The 27572-nt window shown below is 56.6% G+C and overlaps 4 protein-coding genes across 9 annotated transcripts; 2 read left to right on the forward strand and 2 right to left on the reverse strand.

Moving 5' to 3' along the window:
• Window positions 1-31: 31 nt before the first annotated feature.
• Window positions 32-4994, reverse strand: AIP (AHR interacting HSP90 co-chaperone). 3 transcript variants are annotated; one of them, XM_090257574.1, is made up of 6 exons: window positions 4802-4993; window positions 2806-2985; window positions 1450-1638; window positions 894-1070; window positions 654-795; window positions 32-367 (listed from the first exon to the last, which is right to left on the reverse strand). In XM_090257574.1, the coding sequence occupies exons 1-6, from the start codon at window positions 4898-4900 to the stop codon at window positions 132-134; spliced, it is 1023 nt and encodes a 340-aa protein (XP_090113700.1). In that variant the 5' UTR covers window positions 4901-4993; the 3' UTR covers window positions 32-131. The 3 variants fall into 3 exon arrangements, with proteins under 3 accessions (XP_090113700.1, XP_090113706.1, XP_090113710.1); XM_090257580.1 differs by having other exon boundaries at window positions 32-337; window positions 4802-4990; XM_090257584.1 differs by having other exon boundaries at window positions 207-337; window positions 662-795; window positions 4802-4994.
• A 3159-nt stretch (window positions 4995-8153) lies between these two features.
• Window positions 8154-12840, forward strand: TMEM134 (transmembrane protein 134). Of its 2 annotated transcripts, XM_090257594.1 has the most exons (7): window positions 8154-8368; window positions 9285-9349; window positions 9812-9901; window positions 10030-10106; window positions 12099-12143; window positions 12311-12364; window positions 12446-12840. In XM_090257594.1, the coding sequence occupies exons 1-7, from the start codon at window positions 8195-8197 to the stop codon at window positions 12526-12528; spliced, it is 588 nt and encodes a 195-aa protein (XP_090113720.1). In that variant the 5' UTR covers window positions 8154-8194; the 3' UTR covers window positions 12529-12840. The 2 variants fall into 2 exon arrangements, with proteins under 2 accessions (XP_090113720.1, XP_090113728.1); XM_090257602.1 differs by lacking the exon at window positions 12311-12364.
• Window positions 12841-19388: 6548 nt separating this feature from the next.
• CABP4 (calcium binding protein 4) lies at window positions 19389-22609 on the reverse strand. Of its 2 annotated transcripts, none has more exons than XM_090267433.1 (6): window positions 22241-22609; window positions 21828-21858; window positions 21607-21750; window positions 20500-20609; window positions 20080-20231; window positions 19389-19938 (listed from the first exon to the last, which is right to left on the reverse strand). In XM_090267433.1, the coding sequence occupies exons 1-6, from the start codon at window positions 22607-22609 to the stop codon at window positions 19830-19832; spliced, it is 915 nt and encodes a 304-aa protein (XP_090123559.1). In that variant the 3' UTR covers window positions 19389-19829. The 2 variants fall into 2 exon arrangements, with proteins under 2 accessions (XP_090123559.1, XP_090123560.1); XM_090267434.1 differs by having other exon boundaries at window positions 19880-19981; window positions 20084-20231.
• Window positions 22610-24542: 1933 nt separating this feature from the next.
• Window positions 24543-26486, forward strand: GPR152 (G protein-coupled receptor 152). Of its 2 annotated transcripts, XM_090267436.1 has the most exons (3): window positions 24543-25670; window positions 26127-26234; window positions 26307-26486. In XM_090267436.1, exons 1-3 carry the CDS (start codon window positions 24543-24545, stop codon window positions 26484-26486), a joined length of 1416 nt encoding a protein of 471 aa, XP_090123562.1. The 2 variants fall into 2 exon arrangements, with proteins under 2 accessions (XP_090123562.1, XP_090123561.1); XM_090267435.1 differs by having other exon boundaries at window positions 26151-26486.
• The last annotated feature ends 1086 nt before the right edge of the window (window positions 26487-27572 follow it).

A 27572-nucleotide genomic window follows, 5' to 3' on the forward strand; every position in this document is an offset into this window, starting at 1 on the left:
TCCCCCAGTGGATTAGCTCAGCAGGCCCGGAGAGAGATAAATAAGGCCTTTATGTACAGAGAAGCATGACGCAGTGCAGGCAGGTGGGCTGGCGGTAGCAGCCGTGAGCTGGGCAGGATGGGCCGGACCTGTCAGTGGGAGAAGATGCCCCGGAAGCGGGCCTTGTCCTCCTCGTCCTTCTGCCGGATCCGTGCCTCCAGGGCCCGAAGCTCCCGGCTCACGATGGGTGCCAGGCCGGGGTCCAGCTCCAGCACCTTGGCAAAGTCAGCCTGGGCCTCCTGGGCGTTCCACACAGCTGCGTGCGCCTTGCCCCGCTTGAAGTAGGCCTTGACGTTGTCTGCAGGGGGCATCAGCAGGTGTGTCAGGGCTGCGGGGGGCGGGGGGGCAGCTAGCTGCTCTGCTGCCTGTTGGCACTACGGGGCCCATCGTGGGGCAGAGCCCTCCCGACCCTCCCGACGACACTCATACCTCCGGCACAGCGAGGCCCACACCTACCCTGGTGGGGAGTATTTGGCCGAGCTGTGGGAGCTCAGAATTGGGGTGATGTCCAAGGCTCCATCCTGCACCCCAGTGCCCTGCAGTGCCAGGGAGGAGGCGGCCACTCCCCGGGCCCCGCCCACTCTCCCAGCCCAGCGGCAGTGCGCAGAGCTCACCCTCATACTTGTTGAGGATGGAGGAGCAATGGTCCAGCACTTCGTAATACTCTTGGGCCACCAGCTTGCACTGGCAGTAGTTGAGCAGCAGCGGTGTGATCTGCTGATCCAGCTGGATCCAGTCTGGAGACCCAGGCTGTTCCTGGGGACATGGGGGCAGAGGGAGGAGGGCTGACGCTGAGACCTGGGCCCCCGGCTCCACCTCAGTCCCTTACCCACCGCCGCGGCTGGGGGCAGCACCTTCATCTGCAGGTTCTTGAGGCAGGCGATGGCGTCATAGTACTTGGTGGCGGCCTCCCTCACGTGGCCCTCGCGGTATAGCCGGTTGCCCTCCTGGTGGATGACTGGCACTGCCTTTGCCTTCTCCTCATCTGTCATTGCCCACGGGTCCTGCTGGTATGTGCCAGGGCTCTCCACCTGCCAGGGCGTAGGCCGAGTCATGGGAAACCCCAGGCTCCGGACAATGGAAGCCAAAACTACAATCCCTTGCTCCCTGACCGACCATTCAACAAACATTAATGTGACACCTCCTCCGTGCCCAGCACTGTGCCAGGTTCTAGGAACAGAACAGTGAGCAAGACCGTGAAGACCCCTGCCCCCACAGAGACCTGAAGGGTCAGAAGGGGCCCCAGGAGGGAGCCCCATAGGGACAGCCAGGGGTCTCACACAGGTGTTCTCGTACGTGCCCTGCCTGAACCCCCAACGGTCTCTCCATGGAGCCCACAGATCCTGGGCAGGCAGGCAGGCAGGGCCAGCGGCAGTTTGTCGGGGCGCGTGAGCCTTGGCAATCCCTCACCTTAAGCATCTCGATATCAAAGATGAGCGGCTGGGGGTTCTGCTGCAGCGCGTCCAGGTCGGCGTGGCCCAGGGAACTGTGCTCGTGCATCTGGGCGATGCCGCAGCAGTGCCGCTGGCCCTCCAGGGGGTCCTTGCCAGCTGCGATGTTGCGTAAGCTCTTGGCCACCAGCGGGTAGAGGACCACATGCTGTGGGAGGGCGGGTGGGCACCAGGGGCGCTGTCGGCACGGTCCCAGAACGCTGAGGCCCAGAGAGGGACCACAACTGGTTCAGCCTCACTCTGCTGACACACGCACGGGCCTTCCCCTCGGGACTCCGGCCTCCCAGCACCCTCCCCCCAGTTGAAGCCCCCAGCTCCTTCCACACGCTCGGGCCACGCAACCAGGCCAAACCCCTGCCCCCACACCCACACTCTCCCACTGCCAATCCCTCTCCCCTGTCCTTACAGCAGCGCAGCCCACAGGCGGGACTCACCACGTTCTGTTCCTAGAGCCTTCGCCTTCTCTCTTGCCCCACCCCCACCCCATTCAGGGCCTATCTCCCTGCTGAGCTCAGCAACTTCACACCCATATCAGGGGAGACCCTCAGCTTAGGGGACCCAGCCTTTCACCTTTCACTAGGAACAGCAGCTGGGATGGTGGGAACAAGACTACCCCACCTCAGGGGGGTGGGCAGGGCAGGGGAGAGCAACAGGGGAAAAACTGGGACAACTATAACTGAGCAATAAAATAAAATAAATGGAAAAAAAAAAAAAAGACTACCCCACCTCAGTCTAACCAGCTCCTGTCACTGGCCCTGCTGTCTGCATCCAGCTGGCAGACACTCCTGAGTCTTGGCTCTGGGCTGTCCCACGCTGGGCAATTTGCAGCTGGAGGTCAACAAGCCCAGCCCCTGCCCTGAAGTAGCTGAGACTCAGGCAGAGGCCCAGATCCTGGCCATGCAGGGCAAGATGGGTTGGAGGACCCAGAGGAAGGGTTCAACCCACCACTAGCAGTCAGGGTGGGCTTCCTGAGGGTAGTGACCCAGGAATTCACTTTAGGGTATGAGGGAGGATCTTGGCCAAAAAGAGGATGGAAAGGAGAGGCAGGGAGGTGAGTGGGAAGGGGAGACTGGCAGGGGCCAAACCTTACAGGACCACATGAGCAGCGATAGCTTGTGCTCTAGCCTGATGGTGACCGGCAGCTAGAAAGGCCGAAGCAGAAATTTGAGTGGGTCACTTACTTTTGAGAACAAGTTCCCTCACTACAGTCTGGCTAATGGAGAAGGAAGGCAGAATAGAGGCTGGGATGCCCTGGAGGGAGTTGGTGGTAACCCAGCTGGACAGACACCGCAGGCAGATGCGGGACACTGGGTACCTTGATGTCACAGTGGAACTGGGCGATCTCCCCCTCACGCATGGTGCTCACAATGGTCTCCCACACGGGCAGCTTGAACTTCTTGCCAATGATGAGCTCCATGGGCTTGCCGTGCACATGGCTGTCATCCAGCACAGTGCCCTCCTCGTCACTGCGCAGAGTCCGGTAGTGGAACGTGGCCTGCAGGCCACATGTGGAATCAGGCAAGGGCATAAACCCTCACCCAGCCCCTGAGGACAAGGCCAGCTTCCAGCCTGAAGGCAGCATGGGACAGAGCTTGCCCAGGGGTCACCACCTGACCTTTACCCCATCATCCAAGTGAGGAAACCGAGTCAAGGAGAGGGAAGTAGTAAGAGGCCCAAGTCACATGGCTAGTGGGCAGAGAGCCTGGGATGGGTGCCCAACAGCTTGGCTCCAATCATTCTTCCGACAAATGTTTTCTGGGCACCTACTATGTACCTGAGCTCTGTGCTAGACACGGCAGTGAACAAAACACAAAAGCCCTGCTCCCTTGGAGCTTGGGCGGACCATCAAGAAGAGAGATGGGCCTCAAACATCAATGTGCTATGGAAGGTGGAGGTAAGTGCTATGCATCAGAAAACAAACAGCAGCAGGCAGAGCAGGAGTTTATATGGGGTAGTCCAGCCACGGAGAATCTAAGGGATGGGACTGGATGAGGTCATCCGGGAGTGGGTGCAGAGAGACGAGGTGTGAAGACCCAACCCTCAGCAGGACATGGTTAGAGGAGCCCAGCACCTGCCATGCTGCTTCTCTGAACCCGGTTTCCACGTCAGTAAAACAGAGTCAACAATCCTACTTCGCCCACATTGTGGAAATGAAAGGAAAGAAACTTGTAAACCATTTAGCATGGTGCTCATACAGTGAGCACTAAACCAAAGCTGGTGACTGGTCACTTAAGATCACCTGCGCCTCCTCTTTTCAGTGTCACTGCTCACAGAACTTGACTATCTTTACAAGGTTCTCTCCTTCTGGCGTCTATTCCACCCAGAATCTCCCTTGCCAGGACCTCCTTCACTCAAGGCCACCAACCCCTAGCCCACGAGGACATGCAGCCATGCCCACACCCTTTCTCATCTGGGCAAGGATCCCTCTTAATATAAATGGTCACTAGAGCTATGCAGATGCCCCCTGCTCTCAGAGCACCCACACTAAGCCAGGCCAGGATCTTCAGTCGTCTGCTCAATGTGCCTGTCCCGCATGAGTGATCTGCTGGGCACTGGGGCTGCCCCAGGGAAGTTTCCTACTTTACAGACAAGTGGCAACTGGCAAAGGGACTCCAGGAGGAGGGAGCTGCACGAGCAGGGAAACCTAAAGAGGCAGGTTGTTTGGGGGAGGGGCCAGCGAGGCTGGAGCGGGGGTGGGGGTGGGGGCCTGGATGTACAAAGGAGGATGGTGGGAGGCTCTTCCCTTCCCAGCCTTTATCTGTCCCGAACATGCCAGGTAAACCAATCAGAAAGCTGCCAAAGGGCTCTGATCTGGCAAACCTGACCTCCGGGCCTGTTCTCTGGGTTTGTGTGAACTGAGGCCTCAGTTTTCCCACCTAAACAATGGGAGCTGGTCCAAGTGTTTTAAGAAGACCCTTCCATCTATACAAGATCTTAAGCCTTGCAATTCAGAGGCCCCGGGGGTCCTCCTCAGTCCGGGGCCCTTCCCAGATCCCAAGTCTCCAGCTCAGAGTCTTCTCCAGCGATGGGGTCCGTGCAAGCACTGAGGTCAAAGCCCCAAAACCTGCTTATGCTGCCTTATGGCCTCCCGGGCAAAAACAGCCACAAGGCCAAGCCGGAGGGCGGGGCAGCCGCATCCAAATTCGCCCCCTACTTAAATTCAGACCAATCAGCGTCGAGCTCCGAATGCGAGCCTTAGGGTCACCGGCCGGGGCTCTTTAGGCATGCGCAACCTCTCGCCTAAGGCCTCCTCCCGCCTCGCATGCGCACCGAGCCGCAGAGGGGTTAAGGGGGTCGAGTAAGACACTAACCTTGGTTCCATCCTTAAAGTCCGGGAGCTCTCCCTGGCCGTCCTGGATCACACGCTTTTGGATCCCGTCCTCCCGGAGTCTTGCGATGACATCCGCCATCCTCCTAACCCGCTGCTCTGTTTCGGCAACTTCCGGACTCGCTCGGCAGCTTCCGGACCTGGTTCGGCAACTTCTGGAGCTTCGGCAACTTCCGAGGTGGCGCCATTTAGGCTGAGGGCAGACGCCAAAAGGGGACTGACTATGGAAGCGGACGGTGATTGGTTCTCCGCGCCTCGGCTCAGCGCGCGGGATTGGCCAGGGGCGGGGCCTTCCAGGGAGGCGGGGCCAGGGTTTGCGGGCGGGGCGGTTCAGGGGCGTTCTTAGGAATCACGTCCTTGAATTGATTAGGACTGCGGCCCTCCCATGTGGCCTTGTGCCACTCCATTTAAAGTTGTAGGAAAAGTATGGAAAAGTATAACAGCTATTCAAATCCGCGGAAAAAAAAAGACTAGAAGCCCAACAGAAAAAGATGGACAAAAGCTATGAGCAGACTATCCAGTCATCAGAGAACCCAGATGAAAATGAGGTACCACTTTATTTTTTAAAGATTTTATTTATTTATTTTTAGAGCGAGGGCAAGGGAGGTAGAAAGAAAGGGAGAGAAACATCGATGTGTGGTTGTCTCTCGCACGCCCCCAGCTAGGGACCTGGCCTGCAACCTAGGTACGTGCCCCGACTGGGAATTGAACCAGCAACTGTTTGGTTCACAGGCCTGCACTCAATCCACTGAGCCACACCAGCCGGGGCTGAGGTATCACTTTAGACTTATCAGACTGGCAGGGCATGAAGAAGCTGGAATGCCAAGTGCAAAGAGGAAGCCGGAACCCTTATGGTGGGTGTGTAAACTCGTACAGCCACTCAGGGGGGCCTCTGTGGTACTTTGTGAAGTCAAGGCTGCCTGGACCCTATGGCCTAGAAGTCCTACTTCAAGGAGAATTCTCCCCCAGTCCATAAAGGGACAGTGTGAAGATGTCCATAGCAGTGATGTATGTGATGTGATGGGGACATCAGGCCAAGCTAAGTGTGTGTCACTTAGAAAGGAGGGGGTGGCTAATAAAAGTGCTAGATGCTCAACATGCTCTACCACATGCAGCCAGTAGAAGCGACAAATGAGATGCATGTGGAGAACATCAGCACTTAGTGTAAAAGGGCACGAATGTAAACAACAGAATATGACATGTTTATAACTTGAAAACATATCTACCTAGAAGCCAATGCCGTGTGTAGTAGAAAGCCAGGCAGGAGAGTACACTGATGTGGGGCTGACGGGAGGGAGGGAGGAGGAGGGAAGCTGGGACGAGAAGGAGGGACATTGTTCATAGTGATGATGTGTCACAAACTGAGAGGCGTGATTGACACAGCTCTGTACAGGAGGTCATAAAATGAAGTGCGGTGGCTGAGTGGAGGAGAAGGAGCACTCCTGGAGCTAGGTGGACCTCTGTTCAAATCCCAGTTCTTCCCCTTGCAAGCGTTTGGGATTTTAACAAAGCACACATTCATTTCTCCTACAAATATTTATTGAGCATGTACTTAATGCCAAACACTGTTCTGGGCACTGCAGACACAGTGGTGAAGAAAACTGTAAAGGTAATTGAAGGTACTCTGTGATGCAAAACTGACTTTGAATTGCATAGCCAGGGACAGCTTCCCTGAGAGGTGACAAGTGTTTTCCAGGGGTAGGTACCAGCACATACAAAGACCCTAGGGTGGGATGAAGCTTGGCCTGAATCTGAGGGGGGTGAGGAGGGGCAGAGGGGAGCTTGATGAGATCAGGAAAGGCAGAGACTAGAATATTCAGAATTTTTGGGCCTAAGGAGTCCAGATACGACTCTAAGCACAATGGAAAACCAAGGGACAGTTTTATATGGGAGTGACTTAGCAGCATACGTGTTTTTATATAACGTTTTATTTAACAATGACATAGAGAAAAGGATTGGATATGTTTTTAAAGCACACTTTGGCTACTGAGTGGAGAGTGGATTGGAGGAGAGTGGAAACCACATAAACTCTGAGCCTGTTTGCACAGCTGCAAGGCAGTAGGAGATGACCCCTCCTGTGCAGGGCCATGGTGAGTAAGGGTGGGGAAACAGTGCCCTGGAGTCTCCTTGGCACTGGGCATGGAGAGCAGGACCAATAAAATGGCATTGGTCCAGTCAAGATAGCAAAAAGTATATAAAACAAAGGAGTCACTCATGTCAACCAGGATGACTGCCGTGACACTTTGGTTCAAGAGGGAAACTACCTAAGTCACGCTAGACACATTCGGCCAGGAGACACATCTAAGATACAGTATCTGCACATGTGATCAGAACAGTCATGTCTTCAGAGCAGGACACCCATAGATAGGCTCCTGGGGAAATCCTCACTTGCCACCAGGGGTGCCAAGACACTTACGAAGAGACCCAGAAGGGTGGAGTACACCACTCCCAAAGGTATAACTGAGGCAGGCTCCAGACGACTGCTGAGACGGCCGAGCTCCACACACCAGAGTACTGCTCCACGCCACGCTGGTCTCCTTTGTCACCGGCCGCCTGAGACTCTGCCCTGCTGCCCACCTGGCTACAGGGATTCTCCCTTGCAAGACGCTGAAGACTCCCTCGCTCACGTGCTGTCTCCCGGACCCACAGACTGAGACTCTGGGACTTCCCTAATACTCTCATGGGATGTTATTACTGATTGTTTCTGAGTGGTTAGTATTGTTATTAGGTTAGTATAGCTTTAATAAAAGCTGAGTGAACCTGCATTAATAAAATCCGAGTGAATAGCATAGTCGCCTGTGTTGGCTCCCTGTTATTTTTCGTTACCGAGTCACCTGTAACTGGTGGTCATATAGGTTATTCTGCGCTTTCGGTTCTGAACGCCCAGATCAGATCATTGGAGCAGGACCGAAGGCTGACTTATAGGAAACACTATATCACGAACATACGCTCACGACAATGGAGGAGCGTGCTGGGATGCAGAAGGCCCTGTCTCCGCCGGTAGGACGGCGCGTGGCACGCTTCCCCTTCAAGACATGGTACACACCTGGGGACTGCGTCGGAAGGCGGCACCGGCTGTCGCTCACGGACCCGGCCGCTGGGCGGCGCAGGAGGTGGGCCCGCCCGGTCAGAACGAGAGGATGCTCCGCCCACCTGTCAGTTCGGTGCTCAGCAGCTCTGGTCTGCTGCGGGCGGGCGGGCGGGGGCGACTACGTGGGGGCGGGGCCTAGGGCGGGACGCCGGACAGCCGCGCTCCCTGGGCTACGGCACCAGGCGGGGCCTGCGTGCGGGGGCGGGGCCGCAACGGAGCGGGGCAGGCGCGCGCGGATGGCGGCGGCGGCGGCGGCGGCGCAGGGCGCCTGACCAAGTGGGGGCCATGAGCGCCACCCGGTCCCAGTTCAGCATCGATGACGCCTTCGAGCTGTCTCTGGAGGACGCGGGCCCTGGGCCCGAGTCCAGCGGCGTCGCCCGCTTCGGACCGCTGCACTTCGAACGCCGGGCGCGGTTCGAAGTGGCCGACGAGGACAAGCAGTCCCGGCTGCGCTACCAGGTGACCGGTCCGGCCCTCCTCAAGAGCCGGGCGAGACCCCAGGCCGGACCTTGAAGAACCCCAAGTCAAGGGAGAATCTGTCTAGAGGCCGTAGCCGGAGTGGGAGACCGCCCCCTCCCCGACGCGGCCACGGATGGAGGCCCTGCCCAGGCCCTCTCAGCTCTGATTTTAGTCCCCAGCCGCCACTTGAGAACCCGGAGACGGGACCCGGGAGCTCGTCTCCCGCCCCAGCTGGAGTCCGCACCCGACCTGGCCACTGATCCCCCGCCGTCCTCAAATGTTAGGAGAGGGAGCTGGGGGCCCCTTCTATACCCGAACCAGGCCTTGTCCGTACTCAGGAGCGGCCCCCCGAGCTCCAGGCCAGAGGATCTAACAGGAACCTGCGCCCCCTCTTCTGTCCTAAAAGTCCCCCCTCCATCCTTCTCCCCAGAGCTGGGGGTCCCCGCTCACATGATGAATCCTTGCTCGCACCTTGACTCCCGCTACACTGGAAATCCCCATTTTCCCAGGTGACCTCCACCAATTCTAGGATCCTTTTTTCTTGAAGACCTGGACCAGAGATTTCTGTACCCCAAACCTGGAAACCATGGGTCTCCCCTCCCCCTGCAAACCCAGAGCCTCCAAACGGGGCCCCTGAAAGACCATAATGACAGCTCCACCCTAACTCCCAAACCTAGGATATCTCCTGACCCTGGGAGCCCTCAACCCGCCACCCCCCCACCCCCCCACTACCTGGTTTCGCTTTGTGAATCATCAAACCCGTCCTGCGCTGCGGGGAGCGGGGAGGGGCCCGGGGAGCAGCTGCCACCAGCCCGGCAAACAGCTGTGTAGGCTCGCTTTCCTCCTCTCCCCGAGAAGGGAGTGAAGAAGGAAGGGCCTGAGCCCAGTAACCCCTGAGCTCTGTGTTCTGGAATAGAACCTGGAGAACGATGAGGATGGAGCCCAGGCGTCTCCGGAGCCAGATGTGGGCATCGGCACCAGGTCAGGGCCAGGTGGGGACCCGCCCCACGCCCCTACGGCTGTGCCTCTGGCTCCCGTTCAGCCTTCCACCTCCCCTCACTCAGCTCTCACATTGTCCTACAAGGGTTCCTGCCCTGATGCCCACTGCTCTCCCAGCCTCCCCGGTCCTGCGGGGTCACCCTTTCCTAGCTCCAGCCACACCCACCCGCCCCTACCGGGCTGGTGATCCTGCAGAAATCCCAGCCTGGGCTGGCTCCTGCCTTCCCACATGTCACTTGTCCTGCAGGAATCCCTACCTTGAATCCCCAGCCTTCCACCCGTCCTGCAGAAGCCTCTGGCCCTTGAATTCTTCATTCCATCCCCACTCAGTGCCCCCTATTCTACAGGAACACCCAGCCTTAGCTACATCATCATGACTCCTGTCCCAGAGGTACCCCTCCCTTGCCTCCCCTTTCCCCCTCACTGGGCCCATCCATCCTGCAGGGATTCTGGCCGAACATCTGTCCGCAGCTCCCAGTGGTCCTTTAGCACCATCAGCAACAGCACCCAGCGCTCCTACAATGCCTGCTGCAGGTGAGACCCTGTCCTCCTTGAGCCTCCTGTGGCAGAGCTATTCCCCTCAGCCCTGTGGGTGGGGGAGGGTGACAGGAGAGGGTGGGCCTCCCGTCACCTCACACCCGTCCTGGTCTCCTGCCACCCAGCTGGACTCAACACCCTTTGATCCAGAAGAACCGCAGGGTAGTGCTGGCCTCCTTCCTGCTGCTGCTGCTAGGGCTGGGTGAGTGTCCCTGGGAGCCCCTGGGAGGGCCCCCCTCCTCTGCAGGCTCTGCCTCCCCTTGGCACACTGAGCCTCCCAGCACCCTGAGGAGGCAGCCGGCTGCCATCACCCCACCCCTGTTTTACAGGCGAGGAAACAGGCCTTTGAGAGGGGCAGGCCCAGCCTCCTGCCACTGCCAGGAAAGCAAACATAGTTGAAAATGCAAACTGGTTCAGTGCTCCAAACCTTTTTTTCTTTCTTCTTTTTTGAAAATGCAGCCTGTTCAATCCATTTATTCTGTGTCTACTTCAAACCAGGTGCAGGGCAGGCTTATTTTCCCTGCGTGACAGGGAGAGGCCCGATCCCTGGCCAGGGCTGCCTGGTGCACAGGGCACCTGCCACTCCTTCTCTGGAGTCTGAGCGCTGATGACAACCTCTCTCCCACCCCAGTGCTCAGATGGGGAAACTGAGGCCCAGAGCAGGCAGAGCTCACAGCCAAATGTTTTCTGACTCCCACACTGTTCATTCTATGGGACTGAGGAGTCAGAGCCCCCCAAAAGGATCTAGGGTTGGGGTCAAGAGGGGCCCATAAGGAAGCTCCCACTGTGGCAGCTGCCCTCCCTCCTCCAGGAAGGTCAAGTCCCCTGGCCAGAGAGCTGCGCAGCATCCTCGCTTCAGCTCCTGGCACCTCGTGCAGGGGAGGAAGCTCCCACTTCCCCAACACCTGCACACAGGGTACTTGGTCACGCCAGCCACCTGCCTTATCTCATGTTGTCCCCTCCCAACACCCAACAGGGCAAACATAATTACCATCCCAGTCCAGAAATAAGGACACAGACTCAGGCAGGTGGATGGCCTTCCTCAGGTCACAGCTAAGACATAGATGAGCTGGGATTTAAACCCACATCAATGACAGTGCCAGGCCTGGGGGCCACCATATGCCCATAAAGGGCCTTTGTAGGAATTAGAGAAAAGGTGCCTCTCTGAGGGTGCAGGGAGTGAGTTTCAGCCCCTGGTATGTCCTTTTTGAGGTGCACAAGCCACAAAACAGTTCCCAGTGGCTCCTCAAGCCTCCATGCTATAACCTGCCTTGCTGCTGAGGTCACCGTCCACCTCCCCCCATCCCTCCCTCTACCTGGGGACCCAGGGCTCTCGCTCAGCCTGAACAGCGGTGACCTCCCCGCCTCCCCCAACGCCCCCTTGTCCTCTGCCACCATCTACATCCCTCCCTGGGGCCTAGAGGCCCCGCCAAACTCCCCAAGCCTGGGCTCCTGTCCCTCCAGTCTCACCCAAACCTGGAAGCTTCTAGAAAGCTCCAGTTCTCTCCAGATTGGTCCCACCGTCTGCAATCCTGCCCCTCTCTGCCTGCACGGGGCCCATCGCAAAGCCTGTAGATCAGATCGCTTCCGCCTTCCAAGTGCAGCCCTGAGCAGGCTCCTTTCCCTCTGCGCCTCGCTTTCGTCTTCTGTGAAACGGGGAGAATACCGGTCTCCGTCGAGGGGACAGTTAAGTAAGGCGAGCGTGTAATGCGCTTCGCGCGCTTAGGCCGGGGTCGGCAGCGCCTGGTAAGTGGACGCTGGACGTTAACTGCTATTGTTACTGCCCCTCTGCTCCGCCCAGATGCCACTGCCCCAGGCTCCCGCGCCGCCTGGTCACCTGATCCCCAGGACAGTGGCTGGGAGGTCCCTGGTGGTTGTCCCACTAGGCAAGGGCCCAGCGCCCCCTTCCCAGGACCAGGTGCTCCTTAAGCGTGTGTTGATTGACGGACAGGCGCCACCAAGGAGCAGATGAAAATCTTACAGACGGTGCCCAGGGCCTGCCCGGTGCCTTGCTCTGAAAACAGAGCTTGGCGAGCTTGCGGGGGAGGGTCTCTGCGCAGGGAGCCTTCAGCTCCGGCGGGGTAACGGGGTAACGGCACGCCTCAAGCCTGAACCACGGCGGGGGCTGCGGCTGGAGGTCCGAGCCCCAGCCCCCTGTGCCTGCCCTCACCCTTGCGGCTCCATTTGTGCGCAGTGCTGATCCTGGTCGGCGTGGGACTGGAGGTGGCCCCCTCCCCAGGTGAGCGCCCCCTCCTACCTCCGCAGGCAGCGCTCATCCCCCTTCTGTGCCCCGGGATTCTTGGCAAACCCTCCCCCCTCCCGTTACTACCCTCCCGGCCAGAAGTGCCCCTTTTACTGCGGCAGGTGCCTCCCTGCCCTGACCCGGCCCCTCCTCTCCTCCCGAAGGTGTCTCCAGCACCATCTTCTTCGTGCCCGGCTTCCTGTTGTTGGTCCCAGGAGGTGCGAGCGGCGCTGGCGGGGGTGGGGTGGGAGTGGGGGCTCAGGGGGCGGGGCTCCGGCGCTGACGGCCCCGCCCCGCAGTGTACCACGTGATCTTCATCTACTGCGCGGTCAAGGGCCACCGGGGTTTCCAGTTCTTCTACCTGCCCTACTTTGAGAAGTGAGCCGCCTGCGGACGCCGAGGGACTGGGACGGCGGGGATCCACGTCGGCCCCTGGTGGCTTCTCGCCCCCAGGGGGCGCCCCTCAGCCCACGCGGCTCCAGTTCCCCCATCTCAATGGAAAAGCTCCTCCAGGACCCTCAAGGCCCGGCCCCATCAGGAATTTCCTCAGGAAGTTTGGGGCACGGGGACCCGGGCCCCCAGCCTGGGCCTGGGCAAGTCGCCCCTTGCCTGCTCTGTGCCTTAACTTATTCTCGGGCCCTGAGGCTCCTGGGGTGGTGGTGTTTTGTGCTAATAAAAGGGGTACTTACATCCAGCGGCGAATCGCTCTTTCCTCCCCACCTGCTCGTCAGCCTGGCCACAGCCCTCTTCCGCCAAGGCTGAGAAAAGGGCTGACGCTGGGACTGACGGTGCCCTGACAGTCTCCTCAGTGTGCGCAGGACGGCCCTGATGCTCCAAGACTTGCCCGAGGCTGTGCGTTCGGGGCAGAGCTTAGCTGGGACTCGGGCCCTGAAATCCTGGAGGGGCCTCTTCCAGCCTCCCGGCTGCCCCAGCTGTCGGCGTTGTCCGCCCTGCCCCTGTTTTCAGTTGTGGGGACAGCATCAGTTCCCGCCTTGGCCAAGGTCACTCAGATGACGCAGGCCTGGGGCCTGGAGGCTGCTATCCTGGTTCCAGTCTGGCTCCGGGGCCCCGGCTGCCACAGCCAGCTCCGAATGTGGGCCACGGCGAGGCAGAGGCCCGGCCCCCTCCACCCACTGCCCTACTTCCGAGGCTCAGGGGTTGGGAGACATAGGAGACAAAGGACATAGGAAGGAGGGCCCCGATGACAGCGAACCTCAGTGATCAAGGACTCAGAACCACATAACATTGGGAACAGGCCATCTCAGAATTTTGAGAAATCCAAATAACTCAGAATCCTAAGAACCAGTAAACAAAATCTTTGAAAACCCTAAAATCTGAGATCATAATAGTTACCATTGATCAAACTCTGGGAAGGCATCAGGGCCTGTGCTGAACACTTAACACAGGTTATTTCCAGTCCTCACCCCCTCAGCCCCGTTTCACAGATGAGGAAATTGAGGCCCAGGGAGACTGACTCACCCAAGGGCAAAGTTGGGAACATAAACCAGAGCTTCCATGACACCGGTTGGGGGGAGGTCACTGAGCTGGTGGTCACCAGCCAGACAGCTGAGGGTCTGGATGAATAGGTGTGGGCTGAGGAGACCCCATTGATGAAATTACGTGTTTACAGTCAATCTCCCCCAGTAAAATGTGAGTACCATTAAGAAGGAACTTGGGCCCTGGCTGGTGTGGCTCAGTGGATTGAGCGCCGGCCTGCAAACCAAAGGGTCACTGGTTTGATTCCCAATCAGGGCACAGGCCCGGGTTGCTAGAGGCCACCAATTGATGTATCTCTCACACATTGATGTTTCTTTCCCTCTCTTTCTTCTTCCCTTCCCCTCTCTCAAAAAGTAAATAAAATCTTTTAAAGAATGTTTTTGAATTTAAAAAAAAAAAGAAGGAACTTGGCCTGATCTGGCCTGGCCTCCACTGTATGCAGCAGGTAAGAGAGGGCCTTTTGATGTCTGTGACTTTGTTGAAAAAAAAATGAACACCCAGATCTCTTCTCTCACTTCTGCTCTCCTGGCCCACCCAGACTTCCCACCCTCAGCCCCCCCAGTCAAGGCACTTTTGGGGGCACCAGTTGGATGCAGGAACTCCTTAATTGGTGCTTCTCAAACTAGCTGACAACCAATTTCCATTTCTAATTTCACCATGGGCCAGCACATTAAGATGAAACAAAAACTAGAAAAGTGAAATAAAAAAAGACATACAGAATCAAGCCCACAGTTTGTGTTACCTGATTCATCAGACATAAAATTACATTTCAGGAAACATAATCAGAACAAAAAGGAAAAAAGAAAAAATTATAAAAACCATTCACTGAAAGTCAGCAAATCAGCAAACTATCATGCGGAGTTGCTACTACCTTCATAATGTTTTGCTATTCCACGGTTTTAGCTCCGGTACCCCAGAAGTGGTGATTCTCCGTGTTATAAGACTGTCTCAGGAGTCGGCAAGCTGTGGTCCACAGGCCCAATAGACCCCCAAGCTAAGAATGATTTTCACACTTTTATAACGGTTGTAAAAAAAGTCAAAGAATAATAAAATGTGATTTTGTGACACATAAAACTTGATAAAATTCAAACTTCAGGGTCAACAAATCACAATTAATTACCCAAGTTCTAACACAGCCACACCCATCTGCTTACACAGTGACACCGGCCCCTGGGTGACACAAACTACATCGGCAGAGAGAGTGGCTGCGGCAGAGGCCGGGTGGCCCTCAGGGCCTCACATGGTGACAGCCGGGCCCTTCACAGAAAGCTGTTGCCAGCTCTTTGGCCATAGGAACCCTCTGACAGGACTCGGAATCTAAACCTTTAAAGCTGCAATGTAGCCGATGTGCTGGGTTTTGCTGGTTAGTTCATATCATCCAAGTTAGCCTGACAGCGACACTATCCTCAGGGAACAAGAAACATCTAAACCCTAAACATCATTTATTCTTAGTTGGAAAACACGTTCATCGTTGTGTACATGAGGAACATTAGATTTCCTCAGTGACTCGTGACTCTACCTCCGATGCCTTTCGCCCCATAGCCTCTGCCTCCCTTCGGCTAATTTTCTCCCAGTTGTCACTTTCAGGCTTGCAGCTATCATTACGCTCTGAATGTGTCTCTCATATCCTGCACTCAGCTGGGGCGGGGGGAGATCTGGCACCTGCCCTTCGGTGTTTGCCCTCTGCCCCTGTAGTTGCAGAACCTCAGACAAGGACTGCATTTCCCAGCATCCTTTGCACCTAGGTGAACCAGGTAAGGAGCCCGACCTGACCGGGTGTGATTATGTGGCCGATGCTCTTTGCTTCCTTTCTCCTTTGCTCCTGCCTCCATCCGGCCACCTGAAAAACAAACGTGAGCACACCTGGGGAATGGCCGAGCAGCCAGCAGAAGGAGCCGGGTCCCTGAAGACCCTACAGCTGGATTTCACCTATGACTTCCTGTGGGAGAAATCAACTTCTATCCGGTTTAAGGCATTGTTATGTTGGGTCTCTGTTACTCACAGGAAACCCAATCTAATACTGATACTTTCTTCCGGACTGAGACTCATGCTTTTAACTGAAAAACTTAATCTTTTGTATTTATTGTAATTTTTATTTTTTTAAAGATTATTTGTAGCTTCTCTTTTAATGTTTTTAAGGATTATTTCTTGCTTCTGTTTTAATGTATTTAAGACTTATTTCAGGCTTCCAGCCAAGATGGAGGCCTAGACAGACACGCTGCGTCTCCCTCCACAACTAAGAAGGAAAACAACTACCTCAAAACTAGAGACAACCAGAAGTTCCAGAACATTGAGCTGCATGGAAGTCCAACAAACAAAGATACAAAGAAGAAATACTCACCCTGACAGGTAGGAGAGGCGGAGACGGGGCAGAGAGGATGCAGTGAGGTGGTGGGGGCAGCAGCAGCAGCAGTGGCAGCAGCAGGCCAGCGGAAAGTGCAGTCAGATGTTTTAAAAACTAGGGAGGGACACCTGGGGTGCGCTCCCACCCCAGACCAGACCAAGAAGCTCATGGTCCCAGCGCCAGGGAAAATCAAGCCTTATTGCTTCTGACTGTGCAGACCAGTGGGGGTGGAGGCAGAGGAAGAAACTGCCAGTCTCTCAGCAGAGTCCACTTGTTTAAAGGGCCCCCACGGTCCTAGAACGTCTGCAGACCCACTCACTCTGGGAACAACGGCCAGGGCAACAGCTAGAGGGGCGCCAGTCCCATACGGAAGTGGGAGAGGTGCCTGGAAAAGGGGCGAGTGCTGGGCAGGCGGCATTGTTCCCTCTGAGACCCTCCCCCACATACAGCGCCACAACGTGGTGCAGGTCGCCCTGCACTGACGAATCCCTAAGGCTCCGCCCCTTACAACGTAACAGGTGTGACAGCTCTGCCTAAGACACAGAGGCAAACAAACACAGGAGCCTGTCGAGATGAGAAGACAGAGAGGTATGGCCCAAAAGGGGGAACGGATCAAGGTTCCAGCGGGAGAACTAAGCGACAAGGAGATAGCCAACCTAATAGACGAGGAGATAGCCAACCTAACAGATGCAGAACTCAAAACACTGGTGATAAAGATGCTCACAGGCTTGACAGATATGCTTGAGTACAGCAAATGCATAAGGGAAGAACTGAAGGCTATGCTAAATGAAACGAAGGAAAATTCACACAAAACCAATGGTGAAGGGAAGGAAACCGGATTCAAATCAATTATTTGGAACATAAGGAAGAAAAAAAAACAGGCAACAAGTGCAGAATGAGGAAACAAGAATTGAAAAAAATTAGGAGAGGCTTAGGAACCTCTGGGACAACTTTAAACGTGTCAACATCTGAACCATAAGGGTACCAGAAGGAGAAGAGCAAGAGCAGGAAATTGAAAACTTATGTGAGATAATAATGAAGGAAAACTCTCCAAATTTGGTGAAGTAAATAGACATACGAGCCCAGGAAGCACAGAGAGTCCCAAACAAGCTAGACCCAAAGAGGACCACACCCAAACACATCAAATTAAAATGCCAAAGCTTAAAGATAGAGATCTTAAAAGCAGCAGGAGAAAAGCAGAGTTTCCTACAAAGGGGTGCCTATAAGACTATCAGCTGAATTTCTCAAAAGGAACTTTGCAGGCAAGAAGGAAATGACAAGAAGTAGTCAAGGTGATGAAAAGCAAGGACTTAGAACCAAGATTACTCTATCCAGCAGAGCTATCATTTAGACTGAAAGGGCAGATGAAGTGCTTCCCAGACAAGGTAAAGCTAAAGGAGCTCATCATCACCAAGCCATTATTATATGAAATGTCAAAGGGATTTACTTAAGATAAAGATCAAAATTATGAACATTAAAATGACGACAAACTCACAACTATCAACAACTGAATCTAAAAAATAAAAACAAAACCCAACTAAGCAAACCAGGATAGGAACAGAATCATAGATATGGGGATCATTTAGAGGGTTATCAGCTGGGAAGGGGAAGGGGGAGAAATGAGGAAATGGTGCAGGGACTAAGAAGCATAATTGGTAGGAAAAAGACAGGGGAAGTTAAGAATAATATAGGAAAGGGTGAAGCCAAAGAACTTATATGCATGATCCATGGACATGAACTAAGGGAGGTGGGATTGCTGGAGGGAAGGGGGGTACTGGGCAGAGGAGAACAAAGCGAAAAAAATTGGGACTACCATAACAACATAATCAATAAAATATACATAAAAAAATATTTCTACCCTCTGTTTTCCTTTGCTTTTCCCCCCCTTTCCCAGCCTTCTACTGGCTTAATCGAGAACTCCTCACCGCCCCCCTTCCCTCTCTATGATTCATTCTATCCCTCTTTATGTTACATTCATGGTTACCCTTAAATGGTTAGAAACATCTAAAGGTAACCAATTAATCTATCCTCTAGGAAAAACAAGAACAAGATTTCAGCATGTCGAATATATTCCCTCTCACCTTCTGTTTTGTTTTTGTCTTTTATTTTAGTCCCTCTTTAGTTATAAAATCCTCCAAATTAATTTTTTTACAGTAAATGCTTCTTTAGACCTGCCATTATGTTTATTGGTTTCTTTCCTGACTATTGCCTAGTACACACTCCGCCTTCATTCCTGATTGAATTTCCCTCTCACTTAAGCCATCCCTTCAGTGAGAACACGTGGCTGGGAACCCCTTCCGCTATCATTTGTAGTCCGCAGTTTCCCTGGGGAGCGCCGAGATGCACAGAAACTTCACTTATCCCTCTTGGCTCCGGTGAGCACTTGTCTTTGTGAAAAATTTCAGCCGTCATCTCTGAATATCGCCATAAGTCCATTCTCTTTATTTTCTCCTTTGAAACTCCTAATGACTTTGAATTATCCTTTAAATTTTTCATCTTTTTATCCTTCAGTGCTACATTATGGGTGATTTCTCAGGTGATAGCTTCCAGTTTGTTAATCCCGTCTTAAATTGTTCCTGATCTGCTGTTTAACTTATCCATTGGTTTTTTTCATTCCAATGGCTACATCCTTTATTTTTAGACATTCCATTGTGTGTGTGTTTTTTGTTTTTTTTTTTAATCTCCCCATTCAGTTTGAATACTATCTTGTTACTGAATATTGGTCTCTCTTTCTTCTTTTATCCCAATTATTTTTTACATTTACTTTACGGTCCCTTTTCAATGGTCCTATTATTTACACTTCGGGGCACCAATTCTCCTGTTTGTTACTTTTGCCAAGTCTCCCTAAAGATGACTTGTTTTCTTATGTGATTTGTAACTTTTTGTCATGAGCTCATCTCTGGAAGTGACGGTGTGTGTGTGTGTTTGTGTGTCTGTGTTAAGAACTATGAGCCATGGTTGGAAAGGGTGCCCTTTCCAGCAATTTTTCTTCTTCTCCAGCTTTTCATGCCATGGAGATTGGCCAAACTCTTGCCTGAGATGCAGGCCTCAGTTTTGAGTTCTCTAGGGAAACTTTTTTTACTCAAGGCCCTGGATGTCTGTCCCCTTGCCAGTTCCTGAGGCTGGAGGTGGAAATGTCTCTTGGTCTCCCGTTCAAGAACAGGTGTCCCTTTGAGACCCTTGAATGTACTCAGGGTCATGCCTTGCTCCCCAGCCCCTTACGGGTGAGAGCCCAGGCTCTCATGCCTCCCAGTCTGAGCCCCCCACCCCCCAGTGCTGGCTCTCTCCCACCACCCCGCTTGGCATTCTCTCCTTTGGTACCTAGAGTCATCCCTTTTTTCTTTTCAAGTTCAACTTTTAAAAATATATATTTTATTTATTTATTTATGTTTAGAGAGAAGGGAAGGGAGGGAGAAAGAGAGGGAGAGAAACATCAGTTGTGTGAGAGAAAGGAATCAGTTGCCTCTCTTATGCACCCCGACTGGGGACCGAACCTGCAACCCGGGCACGTACCCTGACCGGCAATCGAACCAGCAACCTTTGGCTTTTCAGGATGACACCCAACCAACTGAGCCACACCAGTCAGGGCTCAAGATCACCTTTAAAATATAAGTCTTTTTACACTTAAGTAATGGGAGGCATCCTGTCCCACTGCCCTCTTGTGCCTCCATTTTTGAATGCTGCAGTGCCAGGTAGCTCCCTTCCTCCCCAGGGGCTGCAGGGCTCACACTGGGGGATGCCGGGTAGTTGGGTGTAGGTTTCTTCCTGAAACCTCACTGGGAAGGAGGTGAAGATGGAGGTGGGTAGGTGCTATCACAAGCCAACTCTCCAGCCAGATGTTGTCAGGGGCAGAAGAAGCCTGTGGACTGCCGGTCTCTGTCATCCTGGGGCCTCGTGGGAAGGGTATGCAGCGTGGACCCTGCTGGTCTGGAGCCAGAGGGACAACGCAGTCTCCCCATGGAGCCTCAGTGGGTGAGAAGCATCATCACAAACTCTGCAGGAGAGAAGGGGCCCATCCAGGTCAGGGATCCCAGGAGCTGCGGAGCTCAGCCTGGGAGCTGGAGGGGCGGGCGGTGAGCTGTCCGGAAGGACTTACCGTCAAAGTCTATGGCGCCATCCCCGTTGAGGTCCACATCGCGGAACATCTCATCGAGCTCAGGGTCTCCCAGCGCCTCCCCCAGCAGAGCTGGCACTGCCTGCCGCAGCTCTGCCACAGTGATTCGTCCATCCCTGTCCCTGTCCAACTGGAATCCAGCGGGGCTTGGCCCCTCCCGCCCAAAGCCACCTCCACCTTACCATCTGCTGTCCTTGGATGCCCCCTGGCCCTCCTGCTCCAGGAAGTCTCCTTGGGTGGATCCCTGAGCTAGGGTGAGCCACACCCTCTCCAACCCCTCCCTGGCTGTAGTTCCACCACCCGCAGGGCTCTGGGCCTCCAGAGGCTGAGGCCCCCCACTCCTCGTCTCCCCTGGCCCGGGCTGGAGACCACTAAGGAGATGTCCCGACGCCCCGCACCTCTCGGAAGGCGATGCGCAGCTCCCGCAGCCCGAGCATGTGCGCCGTCTCCTCCCTCAGCTTTGGGCCCATCAGTTCCACAAATTCCTCGAAGTCCACATGGCCACCCACTGTGGCCCCAAACAGAGTGTTACCGTGGAGGACCGGGGCCCAGGGAGGAACACCAGGAGGGCCAGTCTGTCCTGGCTCTGCATCCAGGAAAGGACACCCAGCATCCATACCCGGGGTGGGGGGGGCAGGTAGTGGGCCAGAGCCCCATTTTCTGCTGGGGGCGCATGCAGTGAAGCACCCGGGTACAGGGGAAAAAAGACCAGGCTTGGAACCAGACAGTCCTAGGTCTAAACCCTGGCTCCGCTGCTTTCCGGTGCGTGGCTTTGGGTGATGGGTGGCTGACCAGACCACCTTCCTTATCCTTGGCTGGGGGCAGGAGCGCCTTCTCCCGTGGTGCCCTCGGGCCGGAGGTCATGGCTATGCTGTGGGTGGACCCTGTGGGCAGCAACAGACACCCCCAAAGAAGCGTGCCCATGTCGCCCCTCAGTTCTAAGGTGCCATCATTTATTAAAAACAAAAACAAAAAAACGCTAATGGCCAAATAACAGCTTTGGGAGAAGAAAGCCCTGAACCGAAATGTTCACGTCAGTCGTGAATCACATCCCGCTCTGGAAGCGCAGAGAAAACGGGCGCAGGTGTCCTGGAACGGAGGGAACCTGAGAGCTGACAAACCAGCTAATGAGAAGCACACAGTGGCCACCCAGGCTTCATTTACTCGCAAGGAGTGGCCAGGATTCTGTCACACTGGGCCTCGCTGACCCTCAGGGGGCTCTTTGTAGGAGCCTCAGAGACAGACAGACAGACAGAGACAGAGCACGGACGCCAGCACCAGCAGGAATCACTTTATCGCTCGGTCAGAAGAGGATTCTTCAACCCCAGTCTCCATAGAGCCCCAAGGGCCTCTCCTGGATCCCTGGTGCCTTCCTTGCCCCCTGGTGTCCCTGCATCTGAAGGGGCCAATGTCGAACTGCCCTGGAACCTGCCAAGTCCTCGCCCTCCCCCATCACGCCCGCTGGCCGCCAGAGCCACCCCGGGCAGGTGGGGACAGGCACTGACTTCGCATCTTGACGTGCTGCGCGACCTCGATGAGCTCCAGCTCCGTGGGCATGTAGCCCAGCGTCCGCATGCAGGCGCCCAGCTCCCGGTAGCCGACGTAGCCGTCATGGTCAGTGTCAAACTCCTCAAAGGCGGCCTGAAGCTCTGCAGGGGAGGGCGGTCAGGCCCAGGAGCCAGCTCAGGGACACCCCCCACCCGCTGCCCCAGCCAGGGTCACTCACCGTCCAGCTCTTCAGGGCCCAGCTCGCGGTCCTGCAGGGGCAGAGTCCAGCGTGACCCTGGGGCCAGCCCCAACTCTGGCCAGCCTCCTCCAGCCCCTGCCCACACTGCCCTGGGCAGGGCCCATCCCACAAGGGCAGGTGAAGGCAGCCGAAGCCCTATGGGCCCCAGGAAAAGACGGTCCCTCTTCCTGCTCCTGGGGCCCTGCGTTCTCACAGAACCCTGGGTTTGAGGCCTAGGCCCACCCACCCGAGACCTTCCCTTTCTCACACTCCAGAAACACTGCCCCACAGCCAGGCTCCAGGGTTCAGAGCAGAAGAGGCAGGAGGCCTGAGTTCTAGGGGCAGGGTGCGCTGAAGCTGAGGGTCCCCGACCCACCTCTAGGCCCCCTAGCCTTGCCCAGGCCCCACCAGACCTTCCCAAAGATACGGTTGAGCAGAGGCCCATATGTCTTCTGAGCGGCATCGTGGTGGGGGGCAGGTCGGTGCCGGTGGGACTGGCGACGAGAGGCTGGCCCGGGAGCAGCAGGAGCTGGCTCCTGTTCTCCTTTCCTAGAGGGCTGCTTGCTGCTCCCTGCGGCTCCAGGGCCCTGGAGGGGGGTCCGCTTCCCAGAGCCGTCAGTGCCTTTCCAGGGCCCTTGGAGCCCCCTCTCCCTTGTGCTTCTCCTCCTGGTCAAGGGTTGCCCCTCAGTGCCGCTCCTGGGAGCCACGACCCCCACAGGGGGCTCCCGGGGGCTGGGGGCCAGGTCTGGGCCTTGCTGCCCCCTCACCTGCTCTGTAGCCATGTGGAGACAGGCGACAGGGCTCAGAGATGCAGCACGAGGAAGCACCCTTGGTTCTTGGGATCCATAAAGCTGCTTATGCACCCCGAGAGCTCCTGGCCTGGGATCAGGCCCTGAGAGGGATTATGCTAAGCGAAGTGGGCAGCCCAGGCCTGAATCGGGGCCCTCCGCCCTGTGTGGCCGGGCCAGATGGGTCAAGAGGACGGTCCTCAGCAAAAATGGGGGCCAGGGCATGGCGGCCGCAGCGGGCTTCAGGCTAGAGCTCTGCCCACCGCTGAGCTGGCAGACCCAGCACATTGGCCTTTCTAAGCCTGAGTTGCCTTGTCTATAAAATGGGGGCCATGTTGCCGAAGCGTCGAGGACTCCACCCAGCCGTGTGACAGGCGGGGGCAGAACTCAGCGAAGAGAGGACAGGAGAAGGAATCTCAGGCACGAGTGCGGGCACAGGCCGGGAGGACGGCAAGCAGAGGGTGGGTCACCCACTGTGGCTGGAGTGGAGTGTGCATGCAACTGGGGAAGAGAGGCCTTGAATGCTGGATTTAGGGGCACGGGGTGAGGTCGGAGGAGGTGGGCCCTGGGGCGACCCGGAGCCTGCACGGTGCTGGAGGGGCCCAGGGGGAGAGGGTCTCAGCCATCTGGCATTTTCAAGGATGTGGGGCCTGGCTGGTCACTTGGCCCTATGGGGCCGGGGTTAGGGTTTCCCGGTGAGCAGCCCCATGAATGATTGATGTCCTCTCAGCTTGGGTTTCAGGCGGGCCGCCTCAGTGCCGCCCGGCGCCATGCAGCAGGCCCCGGCGTGAGGCCCCGCAGACGGACCGCTGGGCAGGCAGGCACGCCCTGCTCCTTCCGGCCCGCAGCCTTACCTCACAGGTAAGCCAAGCCGGGGCTCTGATCCAGTAGGGGCTGGAGTCTGCGGGGTGGGGTCTGTCTGGGGAAGAGCCCTGGGTGGGGGTGGGGGTGGGCTGGGGAGACGCCACTGGGCTAAAGGCCAAGTGACTGGAGCCACGGGCCACAGGCAGGATCCAGCCTTTCCAGGGCGTCCCCTGACTGCACGCTGCCACCAGGGCTTTCTGTCCTCACAGGGAGAGTTGCTCCACCATCGACAGAAGTGGGGGGTAGCAGCCACCCTCATCTCATCATGCTGCAAGCCCCCTTCTCTGTTTAGTAGCCCCACAGGACAAGTGGGGACCACCTTCTGCCTGAGCTAGGAGAACGGGGAGAGGGCCACGGTGGGGCTGGAGAAGGACGCACAGGCTCCAGCTGCTCCCAGGATAGCCTTCCTGTCCCCAGGCCGCTGGGTCTTGAGCTGGCAGACCTAACTCTGAGGTCATGGGCTGCACGTCACCCTTGAATTCCTGTGGACCCATGGGACCTAGCCCTCTCCTTTTGGACTCAAACACTTGAACCCCAGACTACCAGACAAAAGGGGCCTGCAATGATCTGACCAAACGGTTTTCAAACTGTGTTCCCTGCGACCCTGGGGGTACTCTCCCTTCCTTTAAATTGAGCGCTCCTTTTTGGTTTGTAGGAGTTCCACTATAATATTCTATGCAAAGAAAAGGTTCACCAGCCTTAAAAAATATGTTAGAAAGCCTCTGGTTTAGTCTACTTGGACACACCGGGATTCCAAGTGGCAAATGGTCAGATCTGAGTTCAAGCCCTGGTGTCTCCCTTCCTACCTCTGACCTTAGGCCAGTCACCGATTCTCTGAATCTTCCTCTCATCCTCTGCAAAATGGATTGCATGGGGACTAAGTGAGGTGGTCTATTAAAGTCCCTGGCATAGGGTAACTAACTACTCAAAAGGTGATGATAATGCCCAGAGAGGGACAGTGACTTGCCTGGAGATACACAGCACTTTTTCATACCCAGTCTTCATTGCCTTAATTGATTTACCAGGCACCCACTCTGTGTCCAAGGCTATCCTGGGGACCTCAATGGACACTGCTATGGAAGCCAACCTTGGTGTCTTTGGCCGCCGGCCCCGCACAGAACTCGATGACGAGGACTACTACCCCCAGGGTAGCTGGGACACAGTCTTCCTAGTGGCCCTGCTGCTCCTGGGGCTGCCAGCCAATGCACTCATGGCCTGGCTGGCTGGCTCACAGGCCCGACAGGGAGCCGGCACACGGCTGGCCCTGCTCCTGCTCAGCCTGGCCCTCTCAGACTTTTTGTTCCTGGCGGCAGCTGCCTTCCAGATCATGGAGATCCAGCACGGAGGGCACTGGCCGCTGGGGACTGCAGCCTGCCGCTTCTACTACTTCCTGTGGGGTGTGTCCTATTCCTCTGGCCTCTTCCTGCTGACAGCCCTCAGCCTGGACCGATGCCTGCTGGCGCTCTGCCCACACTGGTACCCTGGGCACCGCCCCATCCGCCTGCCCCTCTGGGTCTGCTCTGGGGTCTGGGTGCTGGCCACGCTCTTCAGTGTGCCCTGGCTGGTCTTCCCCGAGGCCGTCATCTGGTGGTACGACCTGGTCATCTGCTTGGACTTCTGGGACAGCGAGGAGCTGCCGCTGCGCATGTTGGAGATCCTGGGGGGCTTCCTGCCTTTCCTCTTGTTGCTCGTCTGCCATGTGCTTACCCAGGCCGCCACCTGCAAGACTTGCTGCCGCCAGCAGCCGAGACCTGCAGCCTGCCGTGGCTTTGCCCGTGTGGCCAAGACCATTTTGTCAGCATATGTGGTCCTGCGGCTGCCCTACCAGCTGGCGCAGCTGCTGTACCTTGCCTTTCTGTGGGACATCTACCCGGGCTACCTGCTCTGGGAGGCACTGGTCTACTCCGACTACCTGATCTTGCTCAACAGCTGCCTCAGTCCCTTTCTCTGCCTCCTGGCCAGTGCCGACCTCCGAGCCCTGCTGCGCACGCTGCTCTCCTCCTTCGCAGCGGCGCTCTGCGAGGAGCGGCCGGGCAGCTTCATGCCGGCCGAGCCAGAGACCCAAGTGGACTCCAGTGGGCAGACTATGCCGGAGCCAGCAGCTGAGGCCCAGCCACAGGCGAACCCCACAACCCAGCCACAGGCGAACCCCACAGCCCAGCCACGGTTAGATTCTGTGGCCCAGCCACAGGCAAACCCCACGGCCCAGCCACTGTTGGATTCCGTGGCCCAGCCACAGTCAGGTTCTGTGATCCAGCCACAGCTGCACTCCACGGGCCAGCCACAGTCAGGTTCTGTGATCCAGCCACAGCTGCACTCCGAGGGCCAGCCACAGTCAGGTTCTGTGATCCAGCCACAGCTGCACTCCACGGGCCAGCCACAGTCAGGTTCTGTGATCCAGCCACAGCTGCACTCCACGGGCCAGCCACAGTCAGGTTCTGTGATCCAGCCACAGCTGCACTCCGAGGGCCAGCCAGAGTCCGATTCTGTGGCCCAGGGGCAGCTGAACTCCACGGCCCAGCCAGAGTCCGATTCTGTGGCCCAGGGGCAGCTGAACTCCACGGCCCAGCCACAGTCCGATTCTGTGGCCCAGGGGCAGCTGAACTCCACGGTCCAGCCACAGTCAGATTCTGTGGCCCAACCTCAGCTGAACTCCACGGCCCAGCCACAGTCAGATTCTGTGGCCCAACCTCAGCTGAACTCCATGGCCCAGCCACAATCCGATTCTGTGGCCCAGGAGCAGCTGAACTCCACGGCCCAGCCACAGGTGAACCATGAGGCCCAGCCCCGTTTGGATTCTGTGGCCCAGCCACAGGGGAGCCTTGAGGCCCAGACCTCTGGACCTGTGGCCAGCTCAGCCTCCAGTCCCTGTGATGAAGCCTCCTTTGCCCCATCCAAGGATCCCACCTCAGAGGCCCCTGAGAATCCAACCACACCTGCTGCCTCTGAAGGAGAAAGCCCCAGCAGTGCCCCCCCAGAGGAGGCTCCTGGTGCTGACCCCACGTGAGGGTACAGGAAAGCCCAGGCCTGCCAGGTCAGCCAGAAGGAGATGGAGGAACCAGCCAGCCAGAGCGGAGGGGCGTCATGGAGGAAGTCGTCAGGGAAAACCCCACCGTCCCTCAGGCCTGCAGGACTCGGGGGAAGTGAGAACGAAGTGGCCAAAAGTCCCAGACAGTTTGTTGTGAGCATCACGTCCCTGTCCAGGTCATGCTTGCCCTCCACACACACGCACAGTGGCCCAACAGCCCCTGAGGAGTCACAGCTGATGGTGTCCTGCTGGGCTCTGCCCTCCAACAGCTCTAGGCCCTGTGACAGTTTAGCCTCAGCAGTGCAGGAGAAAGACGGCAGGGAGGACTTCCCTGGGATGACCTAATCTGACTCTCTTCAATCCTTTCCTCCCCCCAACCCCTTCTCCCTGTCCCATCCCACATGTAACCTGGGCACAAGGACGCCAAAGGAGGAAGTCCTTGTGGAGGAGGGAGTCATTCCGGAGCCAGCAGAAGCCCACAGGCTGTGAGGCTGGGGCAGGACTTTCCTTGGCAGGATGGCAGGAGCCGAGGCCAGAGCCACCAAGCCTGGTTCCAGTCCAGCTCTGGGTGACCCTGGACAAGCGGCTCCACTCTCTGAGCCCCCGTTTCCTCACTGTAAGCATTAGGTGGGAACGCGTGTAAGGCGCCTAGCAAGAGCCTGTGGCACACAGTAGGGGCTCAGTGAACAGATGTCCTTCCTTCCTTGGCATCCAGGGATGTCTCTGAAGGGGCTGTGGATGGATGGGAGGAGGCGCCACCTGGCCTGAGTATCTGGGAACCCATGAGCTTGGGGGCCAATAAGCTGTGCCCATGACCAGTTCCGGGCAGCAGATACCCAGGTGGCCTCAGAGAGCAGGGGCCCGCCTCTGTGCCTTGGGCAGCTCCAGGGGACTTCAACGTTTGCTCCATTTAAGGGTTCAACTGGTTTCCACCCGCCCACCATTGTGGGAGTTGCAGGTGCGCAGAACCCGGGGCCTGCCTGCATCTGAGCCCCTTCACTTCAGTCAGCTCAGAGGCAAGAGGAGAGTCTGTCCAAGCAAGCTCTGGGGACCCGTGGGCCCAGA

Source organism: Furipterus horrens, unplaced genomic scaffold (genome assembly GCF_987537825.1).
Source record: "Furipterus horrens unplaced genomic scaffold, mFurHor1.1.pri manual_scaffold_2, whole genome shotgun sequence".
Lineage (NCBI taxonomy): Eukaryota > Metazoa > Chordata > Mammalia > Chiroptera > Furipteridae > Furipterus > Furipterus horrens.